Source organism: Panulirus ornatus, chromosome 50 (genome assembly GCF_036320965.1).
Source record: "Panulirus ornatus isolate Po-2019 chromosome 50, ASM3632096v1, whole genome shotgun sequence".
In the NCBI taxonomy this organism is placed as follows: Eukaryota; Metazoa; Arthropoda; class Malacostraca; order Decapoda; family Palinuridae; genus Panulirus; species Panulirus ornatus.
This window is the reverse complement of record NC_092273.1, coordinates 5,272,639-5,300,586: the sequence shown is the minus strand read 5'-3', so window position 1 is coordinate 5,300,586 and position 27,948 is coordinate 5,272,639. Positions and strand designations below refer to the sequence as shown.

Sequence of the window (27,948 nt, the reverse complement as noted above, 5' to 3'; positions counted from 1 at the left end):
GCGGCTACCCATAACCCCACCCAAGTTTCTAGACCTTTGCGTTCTGCACTGTTGCCTCCCAAGACCAGCACCAATTTCAACCACTCCATTTGTTGTATATATATATATATATATATATATATATATATATATATATATATATATATATATATATATATATATATATATATATATATATATATATATTCTTCAAAGTTTTCCTTACAACATTTATGCACTCAAGTATGAAACCCTGCGTATACGGAGAGTTCAATAGACACTTAGTGATGATATGATTACTCCTACGTATCAGAGAAGCTCAGTATTATCAAAAATGAAACTATATTAATGACATATGAATCTCTCTGGAGTGATTATGGAAGATATTATCTTAAAAGTGGTAGCATGTGGTTATCCATGAGGTAAAATACTTGAGGAAATTTTTCGTCTGCATTACGTCCTTACACAGCGAAATGCTGGAGAAAGTCATGAATAAATTTCCAGTTTCAGACACAGACTATGTGATGAAGTGTGTGTGTGTGTGTGTGTGTGTGTGTGTGTGTAAGTTACGAAAGGAGGGAAGGGAAAATAAATGAAAAGAATAAAGATAAAAAAGTGAAGTATATAGCTCACTCACACACACATATATATATATATATATATATATATATATATATATATATATATATATATATATGAGTGACTATCAGTGCTTATGCACCTAAAAGAGAGGAGCGAGGAGAGTCTAGTGTTTTGGGAGAAGCTAAGAGAGCCCGTCAGCAATTTTGATGCCAGGGATGCGGTGTTGATGGCGAGTGACTTGAATGCAAGAAGCGGCTTGCAGAGTTAGTAGAGAGAGAGAGAGAGAGAGAGAGAGAGAGAGAGAGAGAGAGAGAGAGAGAGAGAGAGAGAGAGAGAGAGGCCAAAGCGTCTACCTGACGCGTGTGTTGTATACAATCCTCACCGTGTGTGCCACACTGCCACAAGCAACGCTTCCTAAACCCTTTGCGATGCTTCACTATAATGAACATCATTTCGCCGTCATCCTCCCTCCTGATCTAATCTTCTACCGTTCAGATAAATCTCGATTTCATCCTCAGCCTGAGACAATATACTGTAAAAACTTCGACTTTCCGCACTGCTGACAAACTTCTGTAATGGCTCTTTGTGTAATGACCTTTCCTCTACGCTCGAAGTTTCGTGTCTGCTCTCTTCTGAAGCCGGACGTAAACAAATGACTCCGGCTTCCCTACCACAAACGATGGGTTGCCGGTGTTCACTTTCCACCAGCAGAACTACAAAGACCACAACGCGCTTAACGCCTCGCCTCGTCTTCAAGCATCGTCCACCCTACCAGAAACGGATCGGCCTCCCACGATGTAGGGCCTACGGAGGGCGTAGTTAGCCTCTTAAGAGAAGCCCACACAACCCTTAAACATGGCGTTACGACTCTTGAACACGACAGGGTGACCCTAAGATACGACCGCCTCAGTTATGACCTGAATCTTAACGGTCGGGTCAAAGTTCACATCGTACCAAGGAAACTGACCCCCAACCAAAAGCTCTTTTACAAAAATGGATACAAGGGAATACAAATATACAACAGAGCACTAGCATCTTTCGAAAAATTCCTGTTAACTGTATACGTTAAAAAGACCATGCAGATAAAGCCAGTTCTGGAAATAAAGAGAAGCATTCGTCGTCTGTCTTTAAACGTATTTACTACAGTGCTCTTTCGATCCTTCAAATTAGTTAATCATTCCATGTGTTAACTGTCCTGGCGAAGACAAGTACTAGGCCTCAATCGGAGACACAATTGTAGTTAAGAGTTTGTATCCGGGACTACGAATGAAACCAAGAGCAATCTAGTCTTAAGTAGCTGCTTAGATGAAGATGATCAAAGCCTTTGATAACCTGGAATACCTGTAACAAATCAGCCCTATCAGCCTTCTCAGTTCTAAGCTAAATAAGCTTAAGTCGTCTTTCCGACTCTCAGAGGATTTGTTTCTCAGCTAGGAATTATCTTGGGTGCCCGACGCTGCCTGCGCTCTCGACATTCCGTCCCTGTTCCAAGTAAGGTGACCTACACTGGACACAGTATTGAAGGTGGAGATACATCAGTAAATTGCAAAGAGCGAAGATTGGTTTCCTATTTGAGCGTTAATTTCAACACAGCGCCTTGTTACCTTTGAAAAATAAAATATATCTGTGCTACACTGGCGGCCTTCCAAGCCTCTGGAACTTTTCCCGTCGCAAGTTACGTATTGAAAAAGCAGACATGGTCTAATTATATCAATACTTTGCTCCTTTTAGTTTCCCGATATATTTACCGAATCTTTCGTTTTCTTTATTTCACTTGTTAGTAGTATACAAGAAAAGAAAAACAAAAATATAAATTTTAAACTAGTTAAATAGAATACCTTCATATCCTCTCATTAACACATCAATGACCGTTATACTTTCCTTCGTCTGTTAAGAATGACAAAAATTTCTTCCCTCTAATTCTTAATTTCGATAACTACAACTTTTATTACTTAGCTATCAGCGTTAACCCAAATTATTAAGTGTCACAAGTGGTAATATAACTTCAATCTTCAACCCGGACTGTAATTAATCACATAAGCTCGTATCATGAAGAAGAATGAAGTTACAGGTACAAACTCCCGCGAGTCTCCATGACACGAGCGATGCGCATTGATGGCAGTAAACGAGGTTGTATTTCCCAACCATTGAACACTATCGTCTGTGAGCGGAGGACGGAAGATTTCTCAGTACCCCATAACAGTACAGTGGCCTAAACCCTTGCTGACGAGGTGAAGGACCCTCGAGATCGAAGGAACAACCCTTGAGTGGGAGGGAACGACTCTTGAGAACGAAGGGACGACTAGTAGGAGTCACAGTTTTTTCCCATTATAGGAAAATACTTGAAGTTCCCCAAATATTAAGCTTCTTGGTCTCAGGCGACACCAAAAAAAGTTATAGGAATATTTACCCACCCAGCACGGGAATTTGCATGCAACAATATGCTTAAGAGAATTCCCATTAAATTCCCGTGTGTCCATACCGTCCTGACCCTTTCCTTATCTCTGGCGAACCATTAATTCACTCTGACCTAAAGTTGGGCTATAAACATGCTGGTTACAAGGCCAGTCACTGAAATGAAGCCCAGGAATAATGGATGCTGTGCAAACTATATCTATGATCGCTAGACTTTATTTAATCAAGGTTAAGCTATCTCTCCTCTGATCGTTCCACCGCCACTCAACATATTCACCTCCCAGATTTTACCTTTTCTCTCGCATCATGCAAGTCCGGCTAGTATCTCTCTGGCCCTCCCCTTGCAAACACTTGGGTCAATAGTCCATCTCTCTCTGGCGGGACCCCGAGACGAAGACCAACGTGGCACCATCAGCATCACCCAGTTCTCAGGGGTTCGCCACTAACCTCCCTGAGCGAACGGTAGTGTAAGACAGTGTAGAGAGACGTAGTCAAGATGTCGAGGTCTAACAGAAGGATGTCACTATACGGGAGAGACAAAGGGAGTGAATGGGCATATTTGACTGATAATTCATTACTGTTGAAGTAAGGAAGGGAGGTATTTGATATGTACAAGAAATAAAGACTATTTTTTCAATACACTCAAAACAGCGGTGCAGGATAGCGAAAGAAATAAAAAGATAATCTTAAAGCATCAAAATCTAACTGAAAACATCAAATCTAAAATAACGGCCGAAAAGACAAATTTTTGATCAAAACAAATAAACTACACTCGCCATTTTCCCCCTCTCGACCCAGACACAGGAAACTCCTCCACTGAACATGAGCGATAACCATATTATCCTCCCATAGACATGTCGCATCTCGCTGTGTATACCTCGTTCAACTGATCGATACCCTGCAATACAAGCAACAACGGTGGGTATATTGCAGAGAAATGGTGCAAGAACGAAAGGAAGATCCACCATCCATCAATAACTGCTGTGAGTGTCCTAGTCATCACAGCGGAACCTACACTATCACTGCAATATGTACAGTGATGAAGGCTCACGTTCCTCAGTCGTGGGTTCTCCCATCCTGGATTCTTCGTGGACAAAGTTGGGTCAGGATATCTTCAGTGTGATCCGGAATGAAATATCTATAATAATCCTGTAGCTACGAGCTGGCAGACTGGGGCGGACAATCCATAAGCTATTTCATATCATACTGATCAGACTATTCTGGCTGCATAGTAAAAACGTAAGCGAATAGATTATTTTCAGCCTTATAGATATAACTGTCACAGTAAAATGCTCCACTTGAAAGGTGTACGCTATTGGCAGGCTTAAGCGCCCACACACACACACAGCATACAACCGTCTAAACCTTGTATGAAAGAGATAGTTCAAAGAGATACTCTGAGGATCCACGCATGTAGATCTCCTTCCCCGTACAGTACGAGTACGTAATAACGAACAGGTGGTTATAAACGCGTACACCTACATGGGAAAATGCAAAAGGTACGGACACAGACGCGTAAGAAATAAACTCAACAAACGCACACTATATACCAAACATCCCCAGTCTTGCCACACCAAACCATTCTACGCCCAGCCGTGTGCCGCTGCCGAGCAACTCCCGCTGCAAAGGCTACATCGAGTACCACTCCTACATCACACGTGAAAGCCCCTCTAGTGCCACTTTTAGCACAGTCTACGCACACTATCCTCTGAGGCTTGACACCCACGACCACAACTGATGCTTCCATGTTTACAAACGTTCGCTCGCTCTCTCTCGTCCACGAACTCTATCCCTCCGATTACTATCCTCTAAACTACTACTTCTCTCTCCTCCTTCTTGCTATATATATATATATATATATATATATATATATACATATATATATATATATATATATATATATATATATATATATATCAAGGATTCGAACACTACTAGTGTGAGAGCCGCATATATCAAAACTAGGCTATGCCGCCCGTAGTAGACGAATGATTGTGATTATTCGACTACAAGTTATTGAATACTTTCGTCTTCTATGGACAAGCATCGGGGTTTTACCAGATCATTTCCCGTCTGTGACACACTGTCCAGTTGCTTTTTTTTTTTTAACGAAACTCTGCACTCAAACCCAGAGATATACGAACAACGAATAACAGTGTTATGCAAAGCGCGCTTCTACAGGCATACAACATTCTCAGATATGTAGGGTCCCCATATATCAGTAATCATGGTCGTCAAGCCACTTGTTGCCCCCACCTGGCCTGATGACGCTGGCTGACACATATATGTGATGGAATCGTTGTTTGTACGAGGTGTGGCAGGGCTTTGCCAAACACAGGTCTTTGGCGAATTGACGGCCTGGTTTCAAGCACTACGATACCAGTCTCCTTACACAGTAATATTCGTCGATCACCGATTATTTTCCCTGCGAACGTGGCGAAAGATTTAACGAAATCCAGAGTCTATCTGAGGATACGTGAGCTGGTTCCCGCCCATAAAGGATCAGTCAAGCAGGATCTCATGAGATTCCAAGTCATGACAGATGCCAGTAGCTTCGGCCTCTAAACAACACACTCCATGTGCTATCCAATACCCCGCTCTACGTAACGAGTTACTCCTTATCCTGCTCTTTCATGTAACCTGTTACCCCTTATCCTGCTCTTTTACACAACGTGTTTAATCCTGTTCTCCTATAGAACTTTTATTCATGTTTCCTGAGGCTTAAATTCTATTCACATTTATTCCAACTCAATATACACTGTAAACTCGCCCAAATTTCCACCAGTGTTGTTTAGTACTTTACCACAATCATTCTATTCAGCAGGTGTCGTGTGAACCTCGTGAGAAAAGTTTTGCCAGAAATATACGACAGTTCTGTAGCACATGAACCGACTACAGAAGCAGTTACAGTACAAAACAATTATACCAGGGTATAGAAATGATAAAATGGTACTTCTTTAAAAGAAAGAAATGAAATAAGGATACAATTAGAAAAACTAGAACTAATAATACGAGATTAAAGCAAGAAACTTATTAGAAAAGACGTAAAGATTTATTTCTGTTGTATAATTGTCGTGAATGAATGGAATAAACCACATGATAAATTGTGAAAACTTGACAATATACAAAAGTTCTGGAAGTTATTTCACGGTGGAGAAAGTTCAAGAGATGGAGCTGCACGAGTGTAGAACTCCCTCTTAGTATGGCCGCTTTCAACCATACAAAATAAGTTTGAAACAAAATCCGTAAAGAAATGTTGCCTTTAGATGTACGTACTTCGTCGCATCACAAGACCAAGGCCAGAGCTACCAACAACAGCAATAGCTGCCCCTACAGTAGGTAAGCAGGAGGAACGTAATGCTGAACATTTACTGTAAGATTTGCACTACGGACACCCAGATGTCCAATGAAATGAAATCATGAAATAATGTCACACTCAGAATTGTCGTGAACGCAGTATATTAATCCTTACGGATTGCAATCAAAAGATACGAAAGATAACACTAATCGCGAAAAATAAATCGGTAAATTTCGTAAAGAAAGTCTGTAAAGATAATGATTAAAAGTAAAAAGCTTTTGAAGACAAACGATGTGGAAACTCAACACTCCAAAGTCCGTCAGATCATGACCATGTTGGGCTGTGCTGAATGTGATAGAAGTTATCTATAAATGCAGGAACACACGTAAAAATCAAGTACATTGGACTGTTGTTACGGCCATAATATACATATATATATATATATATATATATATATATATATATATATATATATATATATATATATATATATATATATATATATATAACACGACACATCAATTACTATAAAAATATCTAAATAGGTTAATTCACTATAGGCAAAGATATTCTTTCCACGCTTACACGAGACCAAGTAGCACAAATTCCAAGTATATGCATATAACATCGACGGCTATAAAAGTAGCAAGATATGCTATATGACTTTACCTAAAAATAATAATAAAAAATTACCATGTAATCACGAATTATTCAAACCTAAATATCTTTAAAGAAACAGCCGCTCATATCTTCTCTTCCAGATATTCACAGATATCATCAAGAAACATCAAATTATCTAAGAGACGGATCTCAGTGTTGGGAGTTCATCTCCTGCTCCCTTCCGCACCCCTAAATCACTTCCCTCGGCTCCCGAACAGCATTTCCTGAACTAAAACCAACCTGATGTCAAGTGACAAACTCTTGATTAATATTTCAGTCAAACCTACCGTGGATTTAATTACTTAAGTACAGTATACTCTATCTTACTCTGGTATCTGGTATCAATAAAAACTACGTACAGTACGCCTACTACAATGGCATCTATAATCGCTTAATAATTATACAAGTGCTGTAACATACTGTTTCTTTTCGTCTCTTGGTGACTCGTTATGCAATAACGAATTAACCTATTCATCTTCCCATTAATATATTCATATGAAAGATGTAAATGAGTGAAAATCATGAATATATTCATATAAATTATGTAAATGATAGTGAAAATCAAAGATGTGAGGAACACTATCATATGAAACCAGACAGTGACATACCTTGACAACATTACACCACCAAGAACAATGAGGATAGTACGAGAGGAAGGAAAAAGGATGAAAGGAAAAATAGAAAAAAATCAACATCCATCCAAGAGGTAGCGTTAATGTCATAATATCACTGATTTAAACATTATCATTCTAAATCTCAATGATGCTACTGGAGTTACTTTTTGGGCGTCGCCTGCATTTCCTCTACGATTAACATCTGAATACGTATTTCAGAAAATCTAAAATTTTCCTATGATATTCTTATGCCGCATAGGTACTCGTCTGTTTTATTTCATGATTCGCTCCATCACTCCCTCTCAAGCATCCAGGCTAATTTTAAGTAACGTCTGACATGATTTGTGGCAAGCCTTACCGTTGCAACGAAACTTTAATTTTCCCACCTGTACGATAGATCCAAGGAGTTATCAATATGACACCAAAATATAATTACCTATACTTAGATCAGCTATTCTTCCAGTGACAAGTATGACTGCCAAGCAAAGGGTTTCGTGGACGGGTTGGCAACAATGTTAAGTTCCCATCTTTACAATGACCATTTATTTGCTACTCACCTTACTGCCTTGAGCTCTTCAGGGCCCAGCGTCGTCGCGTGGTTCCCGCCATCTGTTGCTCCTCCTTCTGCCATCTGTTGGAGAATATTCGAGCTGATTAAGATGTTGCTAAAACGTAGTAAAATATGAAATACGTTTCTTTATGCCCTTGTTATGGGTAAAGTTTCAGTTTATAATAAAGAAACGAATAACTCCTAAGACTTTTCTATAGCAGCCGATATAGCATAAACACAAGTCTTAGCCATGTCTATGGCTAAGATTAAACGAAATAAGAGTATTAAACCATGGTCATATCTTCACAAGTATAACAGCTCTGTTGATACACAAATAAATTAAGATAGCAAAAGGAACACGTCAGACCAAGTAACAAAATGCACCATATTTCCAGTGCTAAAAATACAGACAAACACATACACCACAAAGAAACAGGTCTACAAGGTAAAGTTCAACAATGTATTTCCAATACTTCGTTGAAGAATGGTTATGGCAAGTCAATACTTACTGTCGGAAGGGGAAACTGGTAATTTCTGCTAGTTCGATTACTCTTGAACTGTGCCATGATTTTGTAACAGAAAACGTTATACCAGTAAGGATTTATTTAGTTGTCTTATTTATATAACAACTACTTAGCTTCAAGAAAGTACACTTTGTAGTCTTATACGGTTAACTGAACCACTTCACTGACCAGATAATGATGCAGAGGTATATAACCTTTGAAGTCTATGGGTACTAGGCTACATTTCTGCGGTCGGTAACTTTATATATATATATATATATATATATATATATATATATATATATATATATATATATATATATATATATATATATATATATATATATATTCCGTTTTTATCATGCAGAGGCACTTTTTGCTAAATAGCTTGCTATTTTTTTCGCTCTTCTTGTCGGTAGGTTGAATGAGGCCACAGTGCAGAGATCATGCAATTCATATATGTTAAATATGTCTATTAGGCCTTGGAAATAATAGAGAAAAAAAATCCACATTGTAATAAAGACTATGTGTTACAGTGACAGTATTGTACACTATGCTACACAACAATTAAGAACTTTAGTAATAAAGTGTAATCCAATATCTACCTTAATACTACGATGTGATTTTTTTTTCTGTAACCAGTACATAAGAATTTTATATATTCTATGAGGAAAAATTTATCTTTTATCTACCTATTGAAAAATCATTATAACTGTAACAGCTAACTTTGCATTTGAGTAAACGTTACCTATATTCGTGCAGCAATGAAAATTCATTCCTGATATTTTCACTTTCCATTCAGAACCAAATCGCTCAGGATATAATGAGTATAATGAGGGAAACAAATGTGACCAAATGATTTTTTTTTTTTTTGTACAGTTTTCAGTTATCCGATGCAAAATTCATTTACAGATTCTTCGAGGTGATTACCGTTTCTAGAATAGTACACTCATGAGCGATCAAAATAAATGCTGAAAACATACATATCACATACAATATTGGTTTACCTTCTAGCGTCTGGGAGCCTTAATTTTACGTACGAGATTCATGGCCAACACCTTAATTCCTTTTTATGTCAACACTTCATTTTTCGCAGACATTTCTTGTGAAAGGATTGGGATGTGAAAAGGATAAGCGGCCGGGTTCTGCTGTCAGTGTTTCCTCCGATCCAGTTTGCTAGGCTGCGCTGTCACATCTCTGACAGACAGGTGGTAACTAGGCTGTCACACTTTGATAAGTCGTTTCTTGGATGGACAATTTTTTTTTATAGAAACAGTTGCCACAGGTCATATATATATATATATATATATATATATATATATATATATATATATATATATATATATATATATATATTATGAAGGTTGGCTAGTTTGCAGTGTTATTGTGCTTCATATACTATGAACGTTGCCCTACGTTAGTGTATGTAACACAGCAGCAGAGGTTTTGTACCCAGCCTTGAAAAAAATGTCGCATAAGCTTTCCAATAATCCAGGTGCAGATGGCTGGCTGGAACTAAAAGCTGTGTCACATCTTTCTGGGTTATGTGACTGGAGACACTGGAGGGACGGGCGTGGCCGGAGTTGAAAACTTTAGGAAGAGGTCTGTTCGAGGGTTCTTGCCAGTGATGACTGGAGGAACGGGTTTTGTAGGAGTTGACGTGTTCGGGAGGGAGTTTGTTGGAGTGCTCTTGGGACTATGGTCAGGAAGAGGGAGAGAGGGGGGAAAAAAGGAGAGGAAATGGAGGATGGTCGATGGACCTGCGGTTCACCCTAAATGCTCTATCGTCCGCCAAGTAGGACTACTATTCTCACTCGGAATCTCACTTTCTTAACCAAGAGTTTACAAATGATACTTCAGTTGTAGTTTCTACCACCCAATCCATTAAAGAAATGAATAATGAAGATTAGATTAAAGAGAAAATGAGTGCTACAATGAATATGAAAGAAATAGATTAATGTGACCAATGGGGATAGAAAATTGGGAAGTCGGGAAAATCTGGTCTATTTCTGGGCCTATAACGGGCGGTGTACAAACTTAAGATCAAGTCGATACTGCATTTATCTATTTATCCGTAATTACCATCGGAACTCTTTGTATGAAATAGTCCTGTTGTTACATAGGTCCTCTTTCTGAAGGCTCCTGCAGCCCAAGGCTGCGTTATTCCCAGTAGCAGGGAAAAGTCGATGCCTTTGAAAAGTTCTTTAACGAAACTGTTCTCCCAGTGATATAGTCTCGCCAAAGGCGACTTTTCACTCGAGCAAGCGAGGTTCGGTATCATTACAATGACGTTATTTACACAAAAATACTACGGAAACTTTATGTGAAACGAAATTATGTTAATTCCTGCAATATGTTCGTACAAGAAATGTCAGAGAGGGATGGCACTTAAGTCAGCTTTAGTGAAAAGTATGATAAATATCTCATGGTACATAACCCACGGTATATATACCATGGTAAATATCCCATGGTACATAACCCATGGTGCATATCGTATCAGATACATATTCCACGAGACATGCTTATCTCACGGTACATATTCCATGGTATATATCCTATAGTATGTATACTGTCTACACAGCCAGCTGCACCTCACAAGCAGCAGGAGTGTGACTGCTCACCTGTATATCCTTCTCTAGCAACGGGAACACTAGGCTCTTCTTGTTGGAGCCGGACCTCTGGAGAGCCTTGCGAGCTTTCTTCTCGGCCCTGATGCGCTCCCTCTCTGCCTTGGCTTTCTCCTTCGCCTCCTTGGCTTTCCTTTCCTTCTCACGTCTCTTCATAAACCGCCAGGCCACTTCCTGTAACTCCTGCTCCTCCTCATACCTGCAGTCCCTGTCGCACGGAGGAGGAAGAAAAGGCGTACGCTTAATTAGTAGTTCCTGCTAAGGGCACAAAACTAGAATTAATATTTGTCATCTCTTGTGAACCAGTAAACAAGTGAAGCATTTGCAAGAAAAAAACAAGATTGAGATACGTTATTTTCACTTTTTTCGTGCAATCACATACAGAGACAAAAAAGATGAATAAACAGTCCCTTAAAGAAAAAAAAAAATGGACAACTGCTCAAGAAGACTGCTTATTAATTTTCGACGTCTGTGTGGCAATGAACTGGCATAAGTGACTACCTTTTACTAAAAAAAATTAATAAATCCTAAGTAAATCTGAGTGTAGAAAACAACTAGTGTTAATGAAATAAAGAGATTCCTCAGGTGTTCAAAATAATTCTAAGACCATACACACTCTCGATGTATATATGTATCCCTTCCCAAATGAAGGGATAGTGAATGAGGCAGCTTAACTTATATACAGATCTCTTGTACAATCCGTCATGCAAGGCAGATTCACGTTAACGTATGAACAGATTTGAAATAATATGATACACATGCAAAGTAAGACACATATGTTTGATATTGACGATTCAAACAAAAAAGGAACACCGAAGATTTTCACAAAATATTTAGAATTGCCACCAAGTTTTTGATATAAAGTATCTACATCATTAGGCACAAAAGTTCCACTAATTTTTTCTTCAAGTGTACGATTAGTAACCAAGTGGATCAAAGTGGTAACAGGAATCAGCTGAAGGTTTTAGTTATAGCATTTTTTACGTTTTCTCTAAATCATATCGGTTTGCTCTACAAGGCCTAACTGATGTAAGAAATTCGAATTTTTCTGCACAACTAAAGTTCACAGGAGACGAGTTATGAAATGATTGAAAGATATTCCTCTTTCATCTCAGTCTATCAGGAGTCTTTATGATCCATCTTTATCAGTCTTTTCTTTGTATTTACCGAGTCTTTTGCCAACACACTTCCTCTGTTCCTGACATATTGCTTTTTGATGGTCTTGTTTTTAAATATATTATTGATTCTTCGTGTTTGGATCTAGCTCTTACTTTTCCTTGTAATTGTCTCATCTTATCGGACTGTTAGATTTATTGTGATCTCGAGCTAAAGCAATGCAAGATATGCATCTATCTCTATGGCGATATTGTTAAATAATTGTTTCCTCTTAAAATTACCGTCTCCCTAGAAAGATTCTTTGATTTTTCCAATTATTTCACATCACAATGAAATGTTTAAGCGAAAAGCCAACTTAGAAAAATAATCGTAACCATAATGACATCTACAGGGCGATATATGTGACTTGTGACGTATTGAAGATGCTACTCCATGACGTAATAAAGATGACGTTACTCGTATACTTACATCCCAAACACATCACATCACCAGTGATGTTCTTGGCCTTAACTGCGGTAAGATAACCCTTAGCAAATGAGGATAACCACGAACGCCGCCACTCAATAGTCACGGTATATGAGATACAACACAGTTATAGACTCGTTTAAAAGTCTTATGTTTACATTCTTCGACTCCAGCCGTATGAATCGCTCAGGTTCTTCGAGATGAGTTTATCAGTGTGAGATAAGATTCCCCCGTCATGATCTTATACCTTACTGTGATAACTGGCTGATGGTCACGGAGCTGCAGCGTGATATATGGTCTTCAACCCAATTCGCCACGACTCGACAAACGACCCTTGGACATGATTTGTTCAACCCCTCACCTGACACTTGAGGTCCAGCGGGTTCAAGGCCAGGCCATCATACCCAAAGGTCGTTCCGTCGTGTTCAAGGTCGTATCGTCGTTGTCAATTGTCGTACCGTACGTAACACCATCACACTGAGTCACACTATCACACTCACACCATCACACTGTCTTGATGAATAAAATATGCTTCATCTTCCGACGTGTTTAAAACTATATGGCTACCGTTCTCTATAAGTACCAAGCATTCGGTAACGCTATATTCATTCGAAGTCATAAAGGCAGACGTTATATTATTACATATCACCGTCACAGGCTAACATAAGTCATATACGGTAACGGTATATAACGTTATGTTACACTCGGTATCGTTGTCATAGAAGTTAAAGCTTGGTAACAGACTTGCTGTATCGCCTCGGGCAACTTTTCTGCTCTCACAATAGCACCTTCAGGTTCGACATTGGGTAACTTCTTATCTTACTAGGTCATGTAGCTTTCCACTATCACACTGTAATCCCAAGTCACATTCCTTCACTGAGCCCAAACTCTTTGTGTTGCCCTAGAGTCAATATTTACAACGTATATCTTTCCTGTACGATCAAAGAGACTTAGAAAGAACGATGCCGATTGAAGACGAACGCAACAAATGTAGCAAACGAGAGAAGGGGGTTTTGCGTATACGCACGCTCCTGGTATGTGAGACTCCATCGCTGTTGGAGACCCGCACGTCACTACGATAGCTGGTGGAGACGCGTACGGTACTACGAAAGCAATCTTCTCCACCGATACCACCAGCACCACCACATCTACCTGCCTCTCATGCCGATGATACGTTATCGTGCCAGCCTTGGCGAAGAACCAGTTGCGACCATTCAGAGAGAACGGTCGGTGCTCCCAGGTGTACATCACCGCTACATCTACCCCTCTCCTCTGCTACCAGCAGCATCTTGTTTACTGTCGCACCTTCAGCCTCCCTCACTCATTCCTCCTAGCTGACCTCCCCTTCCCCGCCTATCTACCAAGGTTGGTGAACCTCGCTCCCCGTGTATGGGGCCAGTTGACACCCCTACATGTGGGTCTTAATATCGCCGGGTGTGGGTTCTAACACCCAGTGTGCGAGTCCCCAAAATATTTCCGGATGCGGACCTCAGCATAAGATGTTTGGGTTTCGATCTCTCGTGTGCGAATCACAGCATCCTTGGGTGTTGGGTCTAAGGACACCTCAGCAAAAGATGTGGGTCTTAACGTACGGGGTCCCAGTCTTGGCCACACGAACGAGTGTCTTATCACAAGTTTGGTGCTGACGCAAACCTCCCTGGGTCTTGAAGCCCCATGTTTGGGTCTTAGCATCCCGGGGTGCGAGTTACAAAATCTTGGGGTGTAAGCACCTCGAGTGTAGGCCTTTGCAACACTAGTGTATAATTGTAGTACCCCAGGTGTGTGGGTCTGAATATCCGGGGTATTCGTGGGACATTATATCTCAGGTATGGACGGGTCTTATCCGCATTGGGTATCAGTCCTCGATATGGATCTCGACAGCCCCGTTGAGCTGGGTCTTCTCACCCCGGATCTGGGTGTCACTATACTAGTTGTAATTTGCTAAAATGGTGTGTGTGTGTGTGTGTGTGTGTGTGTGTTGTGTTTTAACACGGAAAGTGTAGGAGGTTTAGCATCCTGAGTGTAACTGGTTCTAGTGACCCAAGTGTAGGTTTCAATATCCTGGTAACTGTTGACAAGGTAGTGACAGGCGTACAGATTACACCTGGAAGATTTCCTGAGCATCAGGCAAAAAGTGTGTAACACTCGATCATTTTCACGGCAAAGCAGGTTTGAAAGCAAATGACCCAAACTAATGATTCTTAATGGACTTATTTCTCGCTACAGATGAGTCGCTAACTTAATGTAAAAAGAGATTTTCTTACCCTTTCTGCATTGCTGCTTATTTAGTTCATGGTTGTCCCTCCTAACCAAAGCCTAGCTGGCCATTATACCTATGGGTTTACAGCAGCAGTTGGGTCACAACACATGAAGTGTTAACGTCTTCTCCTCACACCACTTCCCGCCCTCTATCTCCCGCCTCATGTTGACCTTGGCTGCTACCAGATGACCCAGTCAGAAGTGCCCTCTCCACACAAACTTGACGGCCGCTCCTCCTCACACACGATTCTTCTATGTATTCTGGTTCTCACACGTCGGACACTCTCCTCACCACGTCAGCCTCATCCTATCTCACCTGACACATTTCTTCGCGAGCTGAACCAACAACCTTATGATACTCCAAGTGTTTCCGATCGCCTCGCTTTCTCTGAGGCACAGCGTCAACTTTTCCCCCGACTAGAAATCACAGTTTAGCTCATTATCTTTTCTAAGAACTTTATCTCGCAACTTTTCCTCACGCGAGGAATCAAGCTGTGTCCTTTTTCTTCACACAGAGAAGTGGCCATCCTCTGAGTAGATGTGGCCTCAAGAGTGGCCCCACCGGATGGCCATGAGGACCTGGCGTGTGGCCCGCCTGCTGCCACCGCTGACCGACTGCCCGCGACACTGGCACCCTGGCCAAAAGGCCCCCTCCCTCGTACTCCAAATTTTAATAACGAGTGAAAATGTCACGCAGAACACCACGGGTTCCGTACCTCTCCTGAGGGAGGTGGTGGGAACAGCAACAGCAGCAGCAGTTATGGCAGCGATGGTACTCATGGTGGTGATTATGGGGGACGGTGTTAAGGTCTGGCATCAGATATGATCCCGGTGGCACCATTAGTTTTCCAGCTGGACGAACTGACATATCACAGACCTGAATGAAATCACTACAGTTAACTATTCCTTAGTCAAGGTTCCCACAGTACCCTCCGCCAGCCGGCTGCGAGCAGCGCGCAGTGGGACGGGAGGAATGTTAGGTATTGAAACATCGCCTTCCTACTGACTTTCAGAGTAAACAAGATAAAGAAATGACCAGTAACAAGTTATCTCTGGCGGTGTTATCAGTAAACCAGAAGTTATTATAGCAAACAACCCAACAGTGTTGCCAGCAGAAGCTAGGACAACCAACATACAGCCCAACAGTGTTATCAGCCGACCACGAAAGGTTATTTCATAACGATGTTTCAACTGCACTGTATTGTGTGGAAAATAATCCCGTGTATGTATTTTTCATCATTATCATTCAAATTTAAAGGAAAGGTATGTAGGAAAAAACAACTTCTCACTCATCTTAAATGTTTTAGTACCGAGAAAATCATCTTCAATGTTTTAGTACCGAGAATATATCTCATTATCCTGCCTCCATCGCTGGACTATCGCGGGCATCCTGAACATAGTGGGTGTCAGTGAGGGAGGAGGAATCACATTTATCCTCACGTTCATTTCGGGGTCTCCTGCCTGGTAAGGCTTCCAGAGAATGATAATTACACAGGAAACCCGTCACCGCACACCCATATATCCCATCATCGCTCACATATCCCTACGTATCCCAATATTTGAAGACCTTTCAAAACCCGTCAATCAGCCAGGGGAGCAGTTTCTCAATAGAAGATTGTAATCCACTCTCCTTGCTACATATGGTTCGATCCACGTCGCCTGGCCTACACCATGTCAACACAATTCGTCATACCTAAACTGAAATGTAAAACTTCCAAGAGCTTTTTAATGAGGCCGAGAGATGTTCTGGCCACAGGCGAGAGAGGTGTGACCACACTAGTGGGGCATGGAGGGTGGAGAGCTGAGAAGACGACACACAATCTACTCAAGAAGCCAGACGACACAAGTAATCTGGAAAAGCCCGGGAAATCTGGATGATAAGGCGGCCTAGCTCCATGTAATTATATCTGGGTTGCCTGTAGGAACCGGGAGTTCGGGAGAGAAAAAAAAAAAAAGTCTTAAAATACAACGACATAAGATTAGAAAGATATTCATGTGAACCCTCCTTCTCCTCCGTCAGTCGCGATTCACTTCGAGCCCATTTTGCCAACGCTAATTCAAAATGATACTATAGGTTGGAGTGCATTACGTCCATCACCCCTGAGCCAGAAGGGCTTCTGAGATTGAAGTACATCAACACCTTGTTCATTACTTAATCCTTTAAGTTCGATAATCTAACCCCACGAGTATATACAATCTAAATTCTTTCCATCCCGAGAACTTGATCCTCTGATAAAATTATCATGAAGACTTGAAAGACCTATAGTTCCCGCCACAGATGCTGCAAAGATATATTAGGAAGACTTCAGAAAGACTTGAATATATCATACACGCACAGTTTACAGTCAGTCTGTTTTCACGCGCATCTGTGCGACAGACGTATGTGCATTGTGCTATATCAACCTTCCCACGCCTGAATATGTAAATATCTCTTCTAGATGATCATAAAACTTTAGACCGTGTCGGACACTGGGCGCTCCATCGAATATCATTGGACGTACGCACGCCAGCCAGAACTGTCAGGATTTAGTTTACTATTGCTCCACACACACGCACACACACACACACACACACACACACACACACACACACATAGAGGCCCCAAGAGAGCAATGCAAAGTCATCATTAGCATCATACGGGCAGAAGCCTTACCCTACCATGTATATGCATTTTATAGTTTAAATCTAAACATACCACGGGTCACTTGCGACAGAGGAAACATACCCATAAATCCTTTAACTTCCGCATATGACAAGATTTTGAATCCTCCATGAACCAACATGAGGAAATCGCAGACAAATAATAGTACCTTTAAAGCCATCAATATTGTGTATATTCGTTAGCGTTGCCAAGAGACGCTGAAAGTACAGACTAATTGACCTGACCTTGTGTGTTGATACCACAGGTGTGGAGGACCTGGCGTGGTAGTACCACATGTGTGGACCGATGTGGTTTCATGTAAATGCAGCGGAAATAATTTCTAACAAATCACAATTAATTCTTATTGGAAAATCCAATCAAGATTACAATTACTTAATTTTTGTAAATTACATTTTTCTTCGATAACACTTTCATTTAATCCACGGCAGCTTCCAACAGCTTTCCTCCCACACCACATGTTCGTAACGCCTCACCACAAACCGTATCTATCACCCTATCACATTTTCTTTCCTGATCCATAAATGCCACATACAAATAACTCCATTTCTGTAATCACTCACACACACACACACACACACACACACACACACACACACACACACACACACACACACACACACATTCTTCAGTGCAAACTCCTGATCCACCTAAAACCACAATGTTCCAATTGCATCTGATGCTACATGCACGCACGCCCTCTCAATCACCACTCTCCCTGACAACTTAACCAGGTATGCTCAACACACTTTTACCCCTGTAACTCAAACATTCACTCTTACTCTCGCCTTTATAAAGTGGTGCTCTACAGGCACTCCGTCAGTCCTCGGGCACTTCACCTTGAGCCGTACACCCATCGAAACAATTCCTAACCGACCCATACAGTGGTCGAGGCCAGGCAGGCAAGTAGGCTGGCGGGCTGGCTGGCTGGTTGGGTACGTACGTCGTGTCAAGCAGTATTGTGACATTGTTTGGGGGGTTTTCCCCCCAAGCGTCGACGCGACCTTCCAGCTCACCTTTACACGTATGATGTGTGGCCCGCCTTTACGCCTACATGTGGTCCGCTGTGCCGTCCACATGTGGCCTGCAGTGACACCTGGGTTGTGGCCAGTGTGCTGCCTACTTGTGCTCGTAGTGCCACCCACATGTGGGCCATGAGGATAAATCATGATATAATGACTCCAGGCACCACCTTGCTCAGCTCCCAGGCAAAAAATCAAACAGATACGTTCATTAACTCCCGTGTACAGTAGTCCATGCCGATCTCATACATAAACTCTACCCGTGGATGATCTACTCTACCCGTAGATAATCTACTCTACCCGTAGATAATTTTAAAGATATCCTTACTCAATGCTATCATTTGCAATAAACGTTCGACCACTAAGAACAATGTAAATCTGATGCCGTAAATGAAGACTTTAGATAAGTCGTATCACTAACTCCATACGAGTATACATTTCCCTGCTACTGGAAGGAGCGCAACCGTGGGTGGCTTGTAGGAGCCTCTTCAAAGTAGTCCTGGGAACACAAAGATTTTCTCTCACAAAGAGGACTCAAAGGTTATTAGGAATAGGTACATAATGACTCATAAATGGTTGTAGGTTTCGTAGCAGTAGGTCTTGACATGTGTCCAAAAAAATAAACTGACCCACTCATTTTTTGAGGAGGGAGGAGGGGAATTTTATTTATAAAAATCAGAGGAATTTCAATGACAAAATGCTGACCATCATTAAACGTTCTTAAAGTGGCGACTTCGTAAATATCTGGAGAGTTTTTTCTTGGAATTCTTTATACCATTTTTATTAATCATAAAGCTAACAGAAAACGTGAATCAGGAACAATACTGTCCAGAGGCGTAATAACAAAAAGTCAAAAATCAAATACAGATGACGATAAACTTCGAATAATATTCATTATACCTCTTCATCGACTGTGCTCAAATCAACAAGGTGTTAATACCGCAGTAAGATCATAAAAGTAATGAACTTTAAAAAAACTAAATTACTGATACTTTTTTCTCAGTGATGTAGCGTAACTCTATCTCATAATTCTAACCGTTAGTCTGTATGAATATATAATTCATCATATACTTCCAAAGTCCTCGGAGCTTCACTTTCATATACGTCTAATTATCATTCGATTTCTGGCACATACTTACGTTCGTCCGGGCATCTTCCTGGGCATAGCGTCTTAGTGGGCAGCACCCACCGGAGGAGCCAGTATGCAAACTACCTCACCTGGGGCGGCGTGGAGGAGACTGGTGGGCACTACAGTGACCGGTGCGAGGGCCGAGCCACCACCTCCTCCTCCTCCAGCTGGTAAAGCAACGGCAGAGTGACACGCCACATCCGCCGCGGGAACTCCTCTCTCTCTCTCTCTCTCTCTCTCTCTCTCTCTCTCTCTCTCTCTCTCTCTCTCTCTCTCTCTCTCTCAACAGTCTAGCAGCCAGCGGATGACTCGACAGATAGTCAACATCGCTGTCTTAAGACCACGGCTCTCTGGGGGGGGAAGCGTACGACGGAAGCCATTGCGGTCGCCCCTGATAACCCTGCACGGTGAACCTATTCAATGAAACGAGTCTCCGATTATTCTCAACACAGGTTCTTGCCTTTGTACCGCAGTTACAGTCCTGTACCGCAGTCGTTTACTGTAATATGATAGAAATGTAACGATACCCAGTGTCATAGGCCTGAAAAAACGACATAGATGACATCCATATAATAATTGAAGAAAGTTGTAACGACTTCATCAGTCACATCACAAGATCATAACACCGAATAATGGGTTTGTGAACGTCGATTTGAATAAATGGTGTGTGTGTGTGTGTGTGTGTGTGTGTGTGTGTGTGTGTGTGTGTGTGTGTGTGTGTTTTTGTCTCATGATCCTGTCTCCTTCCTTCTTTCTCCATCTTTATCAACAACCTCCTTACTTCATCAAACAGGCTGTTCACTCATACGCTCACACCTCAACCCGGCATTGCTTTAACTTTTTCTCTCAGATCTGCTCCACCTGCCGTTGCTCGATCAACATCCCATCTCGCTATAATCATATCTATGAACATTATTCTATCTTTTCGTCCAACGTGGCTTCGACTGGCCTGTACTTTCGTCCGTGTCGTGTCAACTGTTTCAAAGAAATTGAAAAGAATTTCTCAGCGGAGCGGACGTATGGTAGTTACGTCTAACGCCACAGACCAATTTTCTTTGAATCTTTTTTCCCCCACGACTTCACACGTCCTTCCTAACTCCTTATCCACTCTATAATCCCAACACTCACGATGGTAAACAAACGTGTTATCACCGTAGATCTAATCTGCCTTGGAAACCCATTACGCAAATATCTAAATCTGACTCTTAAGGAGTTGGAATGCTTGTTCTAATACCCAAGATTCTTTTCCTCTGAATAGTTGCCCCGATTATACACACAAGACCGATTCGTCCTTGTAAGGCGTAACTGCCCACACATCTGGTGCATCTTTAGCTCAACGAATTTACTTCAAAACAAACTTCCTAACCCTCACAGTATGAGATTTAATCATCGTCTTCCCTGGCTAATGGAAAGCAAGGAAAAACTGAAGGCATGAGCGAGGAATTTATTCTTTTGAACTCGTCTTCCTGTAGGAGAGTTTGCCGAAACTAATTGAGAAGAATGAATTCCCGAGTCTCTTAGTTTACCTTTAGTTTACCTTGGTACTTTTTTCCCATTAGGAATAAGAAATCTGAGTCACAAGTCCTGCTCAGCAATGTGTTCTCTCTCTCTCTCTCTCTCTCTCTCTCTCTCTCTCTCTCTCTCTCTCTCTCTCTCTCTGGTTTTGTTCCGAAAATGTGACTGCTTGCGTGTCTCTGCCATTAAATACACATCGCAATACTCATCTTGCCGATGCATCACTAGATGGTATCGAGGCCTATGGTAACTCAAAGGTGAATCGTTGTGATCTCTGCTTCTTTCACTACATCACTTGGCTCCGGATAGCTTCACCTTCTCAAAGATTTCAGAACAACTGACCTGTCCCTTTTAAACTCCAACCCATCAGACATAGATCCATCAGAAACCACACTCCTAGGCAAACACGAGTCACCCTCTCCCGGCTCCACTCCGGAAATCACCCATCACTACAACAGCACAGACACAGTTTCAACATATCCCAAGATCCTTCATGGCCACGATGCAACTACCATATGCAAGACACCGAGCACATACTACTCAATTACCCTGCAACTCTCTGCACATAAACACACTCACATTATAATGCTTTATGACGAGTGGAAGCGGCTAGGTTCCTGAGCGCTGCAGGAGTGTCATAAAGATAGCAGCAAGTATAAATTAGTGTAATGGTCTTCAGAATCACAAGCAAGCAAATATAACAAGGAAGTCGTAATCCTGGAAACAAGTCGTCGACCCAAACGTAAATGTAACAACTCAGCAATCTAAAACAAAGGTTATGGTACGTTTTATGGTACATTGGATACTAACCACAAGGGCACGATGGTACTGCTCTTGGGTACGATGGCCTGAGCCTTGACCCTACCCTTCAGAGCTTGACCATCGTACCCAAGGGCTGTACCATCCTGCTCAAGGAGTGTAAACGCGTCGTGCTCAAGATTTACCGTACCGTCGGGCTCAACGGTCGTACCGTCATGCTCAAGGGTCGTACCGTCGTGCTCGTGGTCACTCTGCGTCACTAAAACCAGCACCTCTCCTCCTATTAACATTTTGAGTGGCTACCAGGGAGGCGAGTAACGTGCTGCGAGTGGCTACCAGGGAGGCGAGTAACGTGCTGTGAGTGGCTACCAGGGAGGCGAGTAACGTGCTATGAGTGGCTACCAGGGAGGCGAGTAACGTGCTGTGAGTGGCTACCAAGGAGGCGGGTAACGTGCTGTGAGTGGCTACCAGGGAGGCGGGTAACGTGCTGTGAATGGTTGGCTGGGGGAGGAGGGTGACATGCAGGAGCCTCCCCCTCCACGTCACAATGTTTGGGAACGGGGATATATATATATATAGCAATGTGAACCGTAGGGTTGTTGGCACTGGCCTGTTGTTGCCCCAGACATGGTCTCTCCGGCAACACTCACTCGTCTTGACTATACAATTCTTATCTTCATTCTGGACTTCTAGCCTCTAGTATCACTATAACTAGTTAAATAATTGCGATACATCATATACGTAATAATCTGAAGTATATATATATATATATATATATATATATATATATATATATATATATATATATATATATATATTCCTAGGAGTTCACGGGGAAAATGAAACACGAAAAGTGTTTTCGTGTTTCATTTTTCCCGTGGACTCATAGGAATATCTTGATCACGCGCAAAATTGTGATCCTTTCCAAAATATATATATATATATATATATATATATATATATATATATATATATATATATATATATATATATATATAGGGGGAAGTGTGTAGGGTGCTCAAGGCATGTAGGCGTGCTTCTTATATTCGTATGTCTGTGGGTTTATCTATAAATCGGGTACCTACGTCAGAGTGTATAAGGTTGGGAAAAATGATTACTATGACACACTAGGAACCATACCTAACGCAGGCAGAATTAATAACCAGAGTCATACTTAAAATCAAAAAGTAATCATGCTTATCCTCACTACCTGGAGGTTTATAGATCTCTAAACTGCCCATGTGTATATAGATAAGAGCTTCATCGCGCGCTTTCCAGTTCGAGTTTTATCAAAGTACGTGGGTTTTATTTATATTATGAGATTCGTCTATTTGACCGTTTCTGTAACCCGGATCCAAGATGGAGACTAGTTTATGACACGGACTTATTTTCTTCCGGGTGTTTATGTTATGAATTTTATGGATAGAGAAAACGGACTTGAGATAGTTTATGAGACGCGGTTGCCCGATACCCCGCAATTTACCTATTGAGAAATATAGTTTCGTTACGAACGTATAGAAAGTAATCTACTACCAACCTCATTCGAGGCTAATTTTCCTTTCGATCTGTTAATGACGAATTAGAAACGAGAACACAGTATCAGGGTAAATGCAACACAGATGTTTCCACTTCACATTTTATGTTCTATGACATTTTGATAATTTTTTTTGATATTATAACCTTGAATATCTTGCATAAGTTTTTAGAAACATTTGTGTTATGCAAGAGTTCTGAGCAAATGATCAGAATTAAAGAATCGGTCAAAGACAAGCGTTTGTTTCACAAGATTTCATAGATAACCGCGTAATTTTATTTCATTTCATATTCTTTATTTCTCGTCTATCATTACTACTATCATTATCATCACTATCATTATTATCTTATCCTTGGGATACGGGAGAAAGAACACTACTCATGTATCTCCTGCGTATCACAGAAGGCAACTAAGAGGTGGGGGGGCTGGAATCACTCCGCCTCTGTGTTAAGTATCTGAAAGGTGAACATAATGAGTCAAGGAAGGAATTAATTATCTTCGAAGACTCAGTCTTCTGTTCCTGACGCTACCTTGCTGAGGCGGGAAACTGCAATTAATCTTGAGAAAAATGTTGATGCAACCACCACCACTGCTACTACTTATAGTAATAATGATAATGATTAGTCATCAATATTATCATTATTGATAGAAGTATGATTCATATTATTCCAGAATTATCAATCCTTCCTATTCCTTACAAGTCTCTAGTTCACATGTGAATCTGACCGATGAATGGCTCAGGAACGGTAGAAAAACGATGGGTGGAGCTGGAATGATGCTCTGTAACATTTGTGTGCAAAGCTTTCCACACACACACACACACGCACACACACACACACACCTTACCAATAGGAGACGAGACCCGTGTATTCCTGTCTCTTGTTTTTTCGTCTGTGTGAGCAAGGCTTTGCACCGAAACGTTTTCAGAATAAAACAACAGCTTCATCCTATTGCGTTTTTTCGACCCCCGTAATCCACTCATAGTTCATATGCCAAAGGCTCTCTTTCCTCCTCCTCTCTCTCTCTCTCTCTCTCTCTCTCTCTCTCTCTCTCTCTCTCTCTCTCTCTCTCTCTCTCTCTCTCTCTCTCCCCCCCCCCCCCCCCCCCGCGTCGCTTGCCCAACATTAGTGTGGCTATCGTCCCACTCTCTTGCCTTGATCGCGCGGTAAGACAGTTCAGTTTACTCTCCCGTCTCACAGAGTTCATATGACGGACACGTAACATGGCACAGATCGTGTCTTGCCTTGAAAGCGCTAGCGAAAGGAACTCAGGGATGATATGAAGGCAGCCATATTTGATTCATCAATTTCATTTAGCACTTAACGAAAGCACTGTCATGTCACCTTAGTGACTATCATTTGCTGATAATCGTAATCATTTGACCGATTGAAAAAAAAACAGGTTTTCGTAAAGCCAGAGGACGTGACTATGGGCGGTTTTAACGAGGTATTGCAAGAACCGAGGCCACCATAACCCAAGAATGGCTGGGATGTGTCAAAGAATTTGGTGAGTCACAGGACAAACGTTAGCCAGGAGAGATGGAGGTTGGGAGAGCGTGGATGGTGCGCGTATCGGCCGATGCGCTGGAGAAGTCAGAGACCTGTTTCTGTCGAGCGGATATCATCTATCTATCTGCCTTAAACGTGTTCCCCCGACGTGACGTGACCTGACCTCGTGACCACTAGGGCTGCAGTTTGTCAGGCTGTCGGTTCTCATGACCCGGGAGCCTCACCTCAGCTGGCAGGCAGGCAGGCAAGTCGTGTGCTTGGACTCGACACGAGGGATCTAAAAGGCTGTCACCGACTGAGCCAGCGCGTTGCCGTGGTGAGGGCGTTAAGCCGATTAGTCAGCCAGCCAGGGAGCGGGCGGGCATGTGGAGCTCACACTCGCCCGCCCACCCAGCTGCTGCTGCTGCTGTTGCATCCCCGCCTCCTGCAAGACCTGGCCCACGTCACAAACGACCGACTTACCCCTTATGATACACGAGAGTTCTCGAAATGGATTGAAAGGTGTACATCAGAGCAGTGTTTACCAAGACAGGAGCACTCAACGTCTCAAGGATTTTCCTTTTTCTAAGCCTTGAAATCTATCAATGTGGAACGTGTGGATGTTGAAGTAATTATGACACTATTTTGTCCCATCGTGAAACGCAAACAATTAACTTTCGGACACACACACAGCTTATGTTTGTGTGCGTGTGTGTGTGTGTGCGCATACACACATAGGAATACCTATATAAAAGGATAAGAGACGGGGCAACACTAGTGTAAAACTCTCCTGCCCATAACACGTAAACAGCAATCACACACACACACACACACACACACACACACACACGCACATCATCATCGTACACGTGTGTGGGTGTAGGGTAGTGTAAGACTTTGACACAAATGGGTAGACTTGAGGTTTAGAACTGCCTCACAGCCATGATCGTTGTGGAGCGCCACCGTGTGTATGTCTTGGCTCAGCGCTGCCTGTCACCTGTGTTTGTACGTGTGAGGACCAAGGCCAGGGATATGAACATTTGTGTATTCATTTTAGGCTATTAGTGGCCTGACTGTGTGTGTGTGTGTGTGTGTGTGTGTGTGTGTGTGTGTGCGTGTGTATCTACAACTATTTAAGAACATGATTGTGGATATTTCATCTGAATACTTCCAGAAATTTCACATTATTTTTCCCCCTATAATTATCATAGCGAGTGCCAGAGAAGACTGCTGGTGTGGTGTATTGAAAGTGGGAGGGCTCCCACGCCCTCCGTGCCAAGAGGAGACACCCGTCGTCCGCCGATACACTGCCAGTGATACGGAGCCTCAGTGTAAAGCGGTACGGAGCCTCAGCGTAGAGCGGTTCAGTGCAGGACGAGATGAGGTCGAACCAAAACCACTTGTGTCCATGGAGGTGTCTACCTCCGTCCTGGGGGCCTCTGAAGGGTAATTTCTTGGGCTGCTGGGTGTGTCGTGCGAGATTTAGCTCCAAGCCTTGCGAGCACTTGCTTGCTCTGTCCACCGCATATTGTCCATTAATGTAATTCTGACACTCCCTATGTCCCTCCTTAGGTCGAGTTACCAACTACAGCAGCAAGAGTTACCGAGGCGAAATACTTGTCCACTTTAGGGGAGAGTTGGGAGGTCGGGTGCTTTGAGTTTGTTGGGTTATATCAGCGTGTATTTGTTTGGTTAGTGTGATGTATTTATGAGTAATCTATGAATAAAAGTCACTTAGTTTGAGGCAGGGGTAAGCTTTCCGTTCCCACTTCCTCGTCAATCCGTCTTTTCCCTCTATACTGTGACATCCTCCCTCGGGGTGGTCGTCGTCTGGACGACCCTCTCCTCAACCACACCCCAGTAGCCTCCTCAGCATCGGTACAGCGTCTCCAGCAGCCGACAACGTGACGCTCTCCACGCCGGCCTGACACCATCTTGGGGACGCTGCGATACCAGATTTTCCCGCGGCCTTGAGGATTATTATCCCGAGACCTGCGACAGCACTTCCTGCACCGCCTCCGTTACTCCGGAGTGGTGAGGAGGTCCTCCCGGTGTGTGGCGGCAGTTCAGCGGTACCGCAGCTCCTTCTTCGTCTTCATTCCTTCCCGAAGACCTACCATAGTCTTTCTCAGGTAGTGTGTGTTTTTTTTTCCTTTTTCCTCCTCTTTGATCACGTTTCTTGGCAACCTGATAAACTTTAGTGCCCCCCCCCCCTTTTATCCCCCCCCCCCCACACACACACACACACACACACACACACACACACACATACTTGTACTCGACAGCCAAATCATGTCGTCTGGGGCTTCATACTTTATTTTCCGACTTTTTTTTCTTCAATTCCGATTTTTGGAACGCTAGATTTTTTTCCTTGCTCACTGGTATTTTTTCCCCGAACACATAGACTGTATTCCTAGCACACTAGTTATTTTCCTCATACACTAATTTCTCTTAACTGACCCTGCCTTTTTTTCGGCACTCTGTGGGTTTTTTTTTCCTAGCACAATGTCATTGTCTTGGAACGCCATGTCTTCCTTACACAGTCTTTTTTATTTTCCTGGTAGTGTGTCTTTTTCCTGCCATAAAAAGGGGTGTTTTCATGACAGTCTTTTCCACTGGCATAGATTTTTTTTTTCTTCCTGACACATTACCGTCTTTTTCCCAGTACACTGTCTTTTCCTGCCACACAGATTTTATTTTTCCTGCTAGTCTTTTTCTGTGTTTGTGTGGCACAAGGGTTCTTTTCTCCCCTCGCTATTTTTAGCACTGTTTTTC

The 27,948-nt window shown here is 42.2% G+C and overlaps 1 protein-coding gene across 3 annotated transcripts in view; it reads right to left on the bottom strand.

Annotated features, from left to right (window-relative positions):
• Nucleotides 1–8,093: 8,093 nt before the first annotated feature.
• Nucleotides 8,094–27,948, bottom strand: part of LOC139764433 (uncharacterized) — a 28,414-nt gene continuing 8,559 nt past the window's right edge. For 2 of the 3 annotated variants that reach the window (XM_071690984.1, XM_071690983.1), the window contains exons 2-3: nucleotides 11,223–11,436; nucleotides 8,094–8,179 (exon numbers count right to left, since the gene is read on the bottom strand). In XM_071690984.1, coding sequence (XP_071547085.1) covers nucleotides 8,102–8,179; nucleotides 11,223–11,436 — 292 coding nt within the window. In that variant the 3' untranslated portion in view covers nucleotides 8,094–8,101. Of the gene's footprint in view, nucleotides 8,180–11,222; nucleotides 11,437–13,836; nucleotides 13,919–27,948 lie in introns of those variants that run through there. The other variant, XM_071690985.1, reaches the window with a different exon arrangement.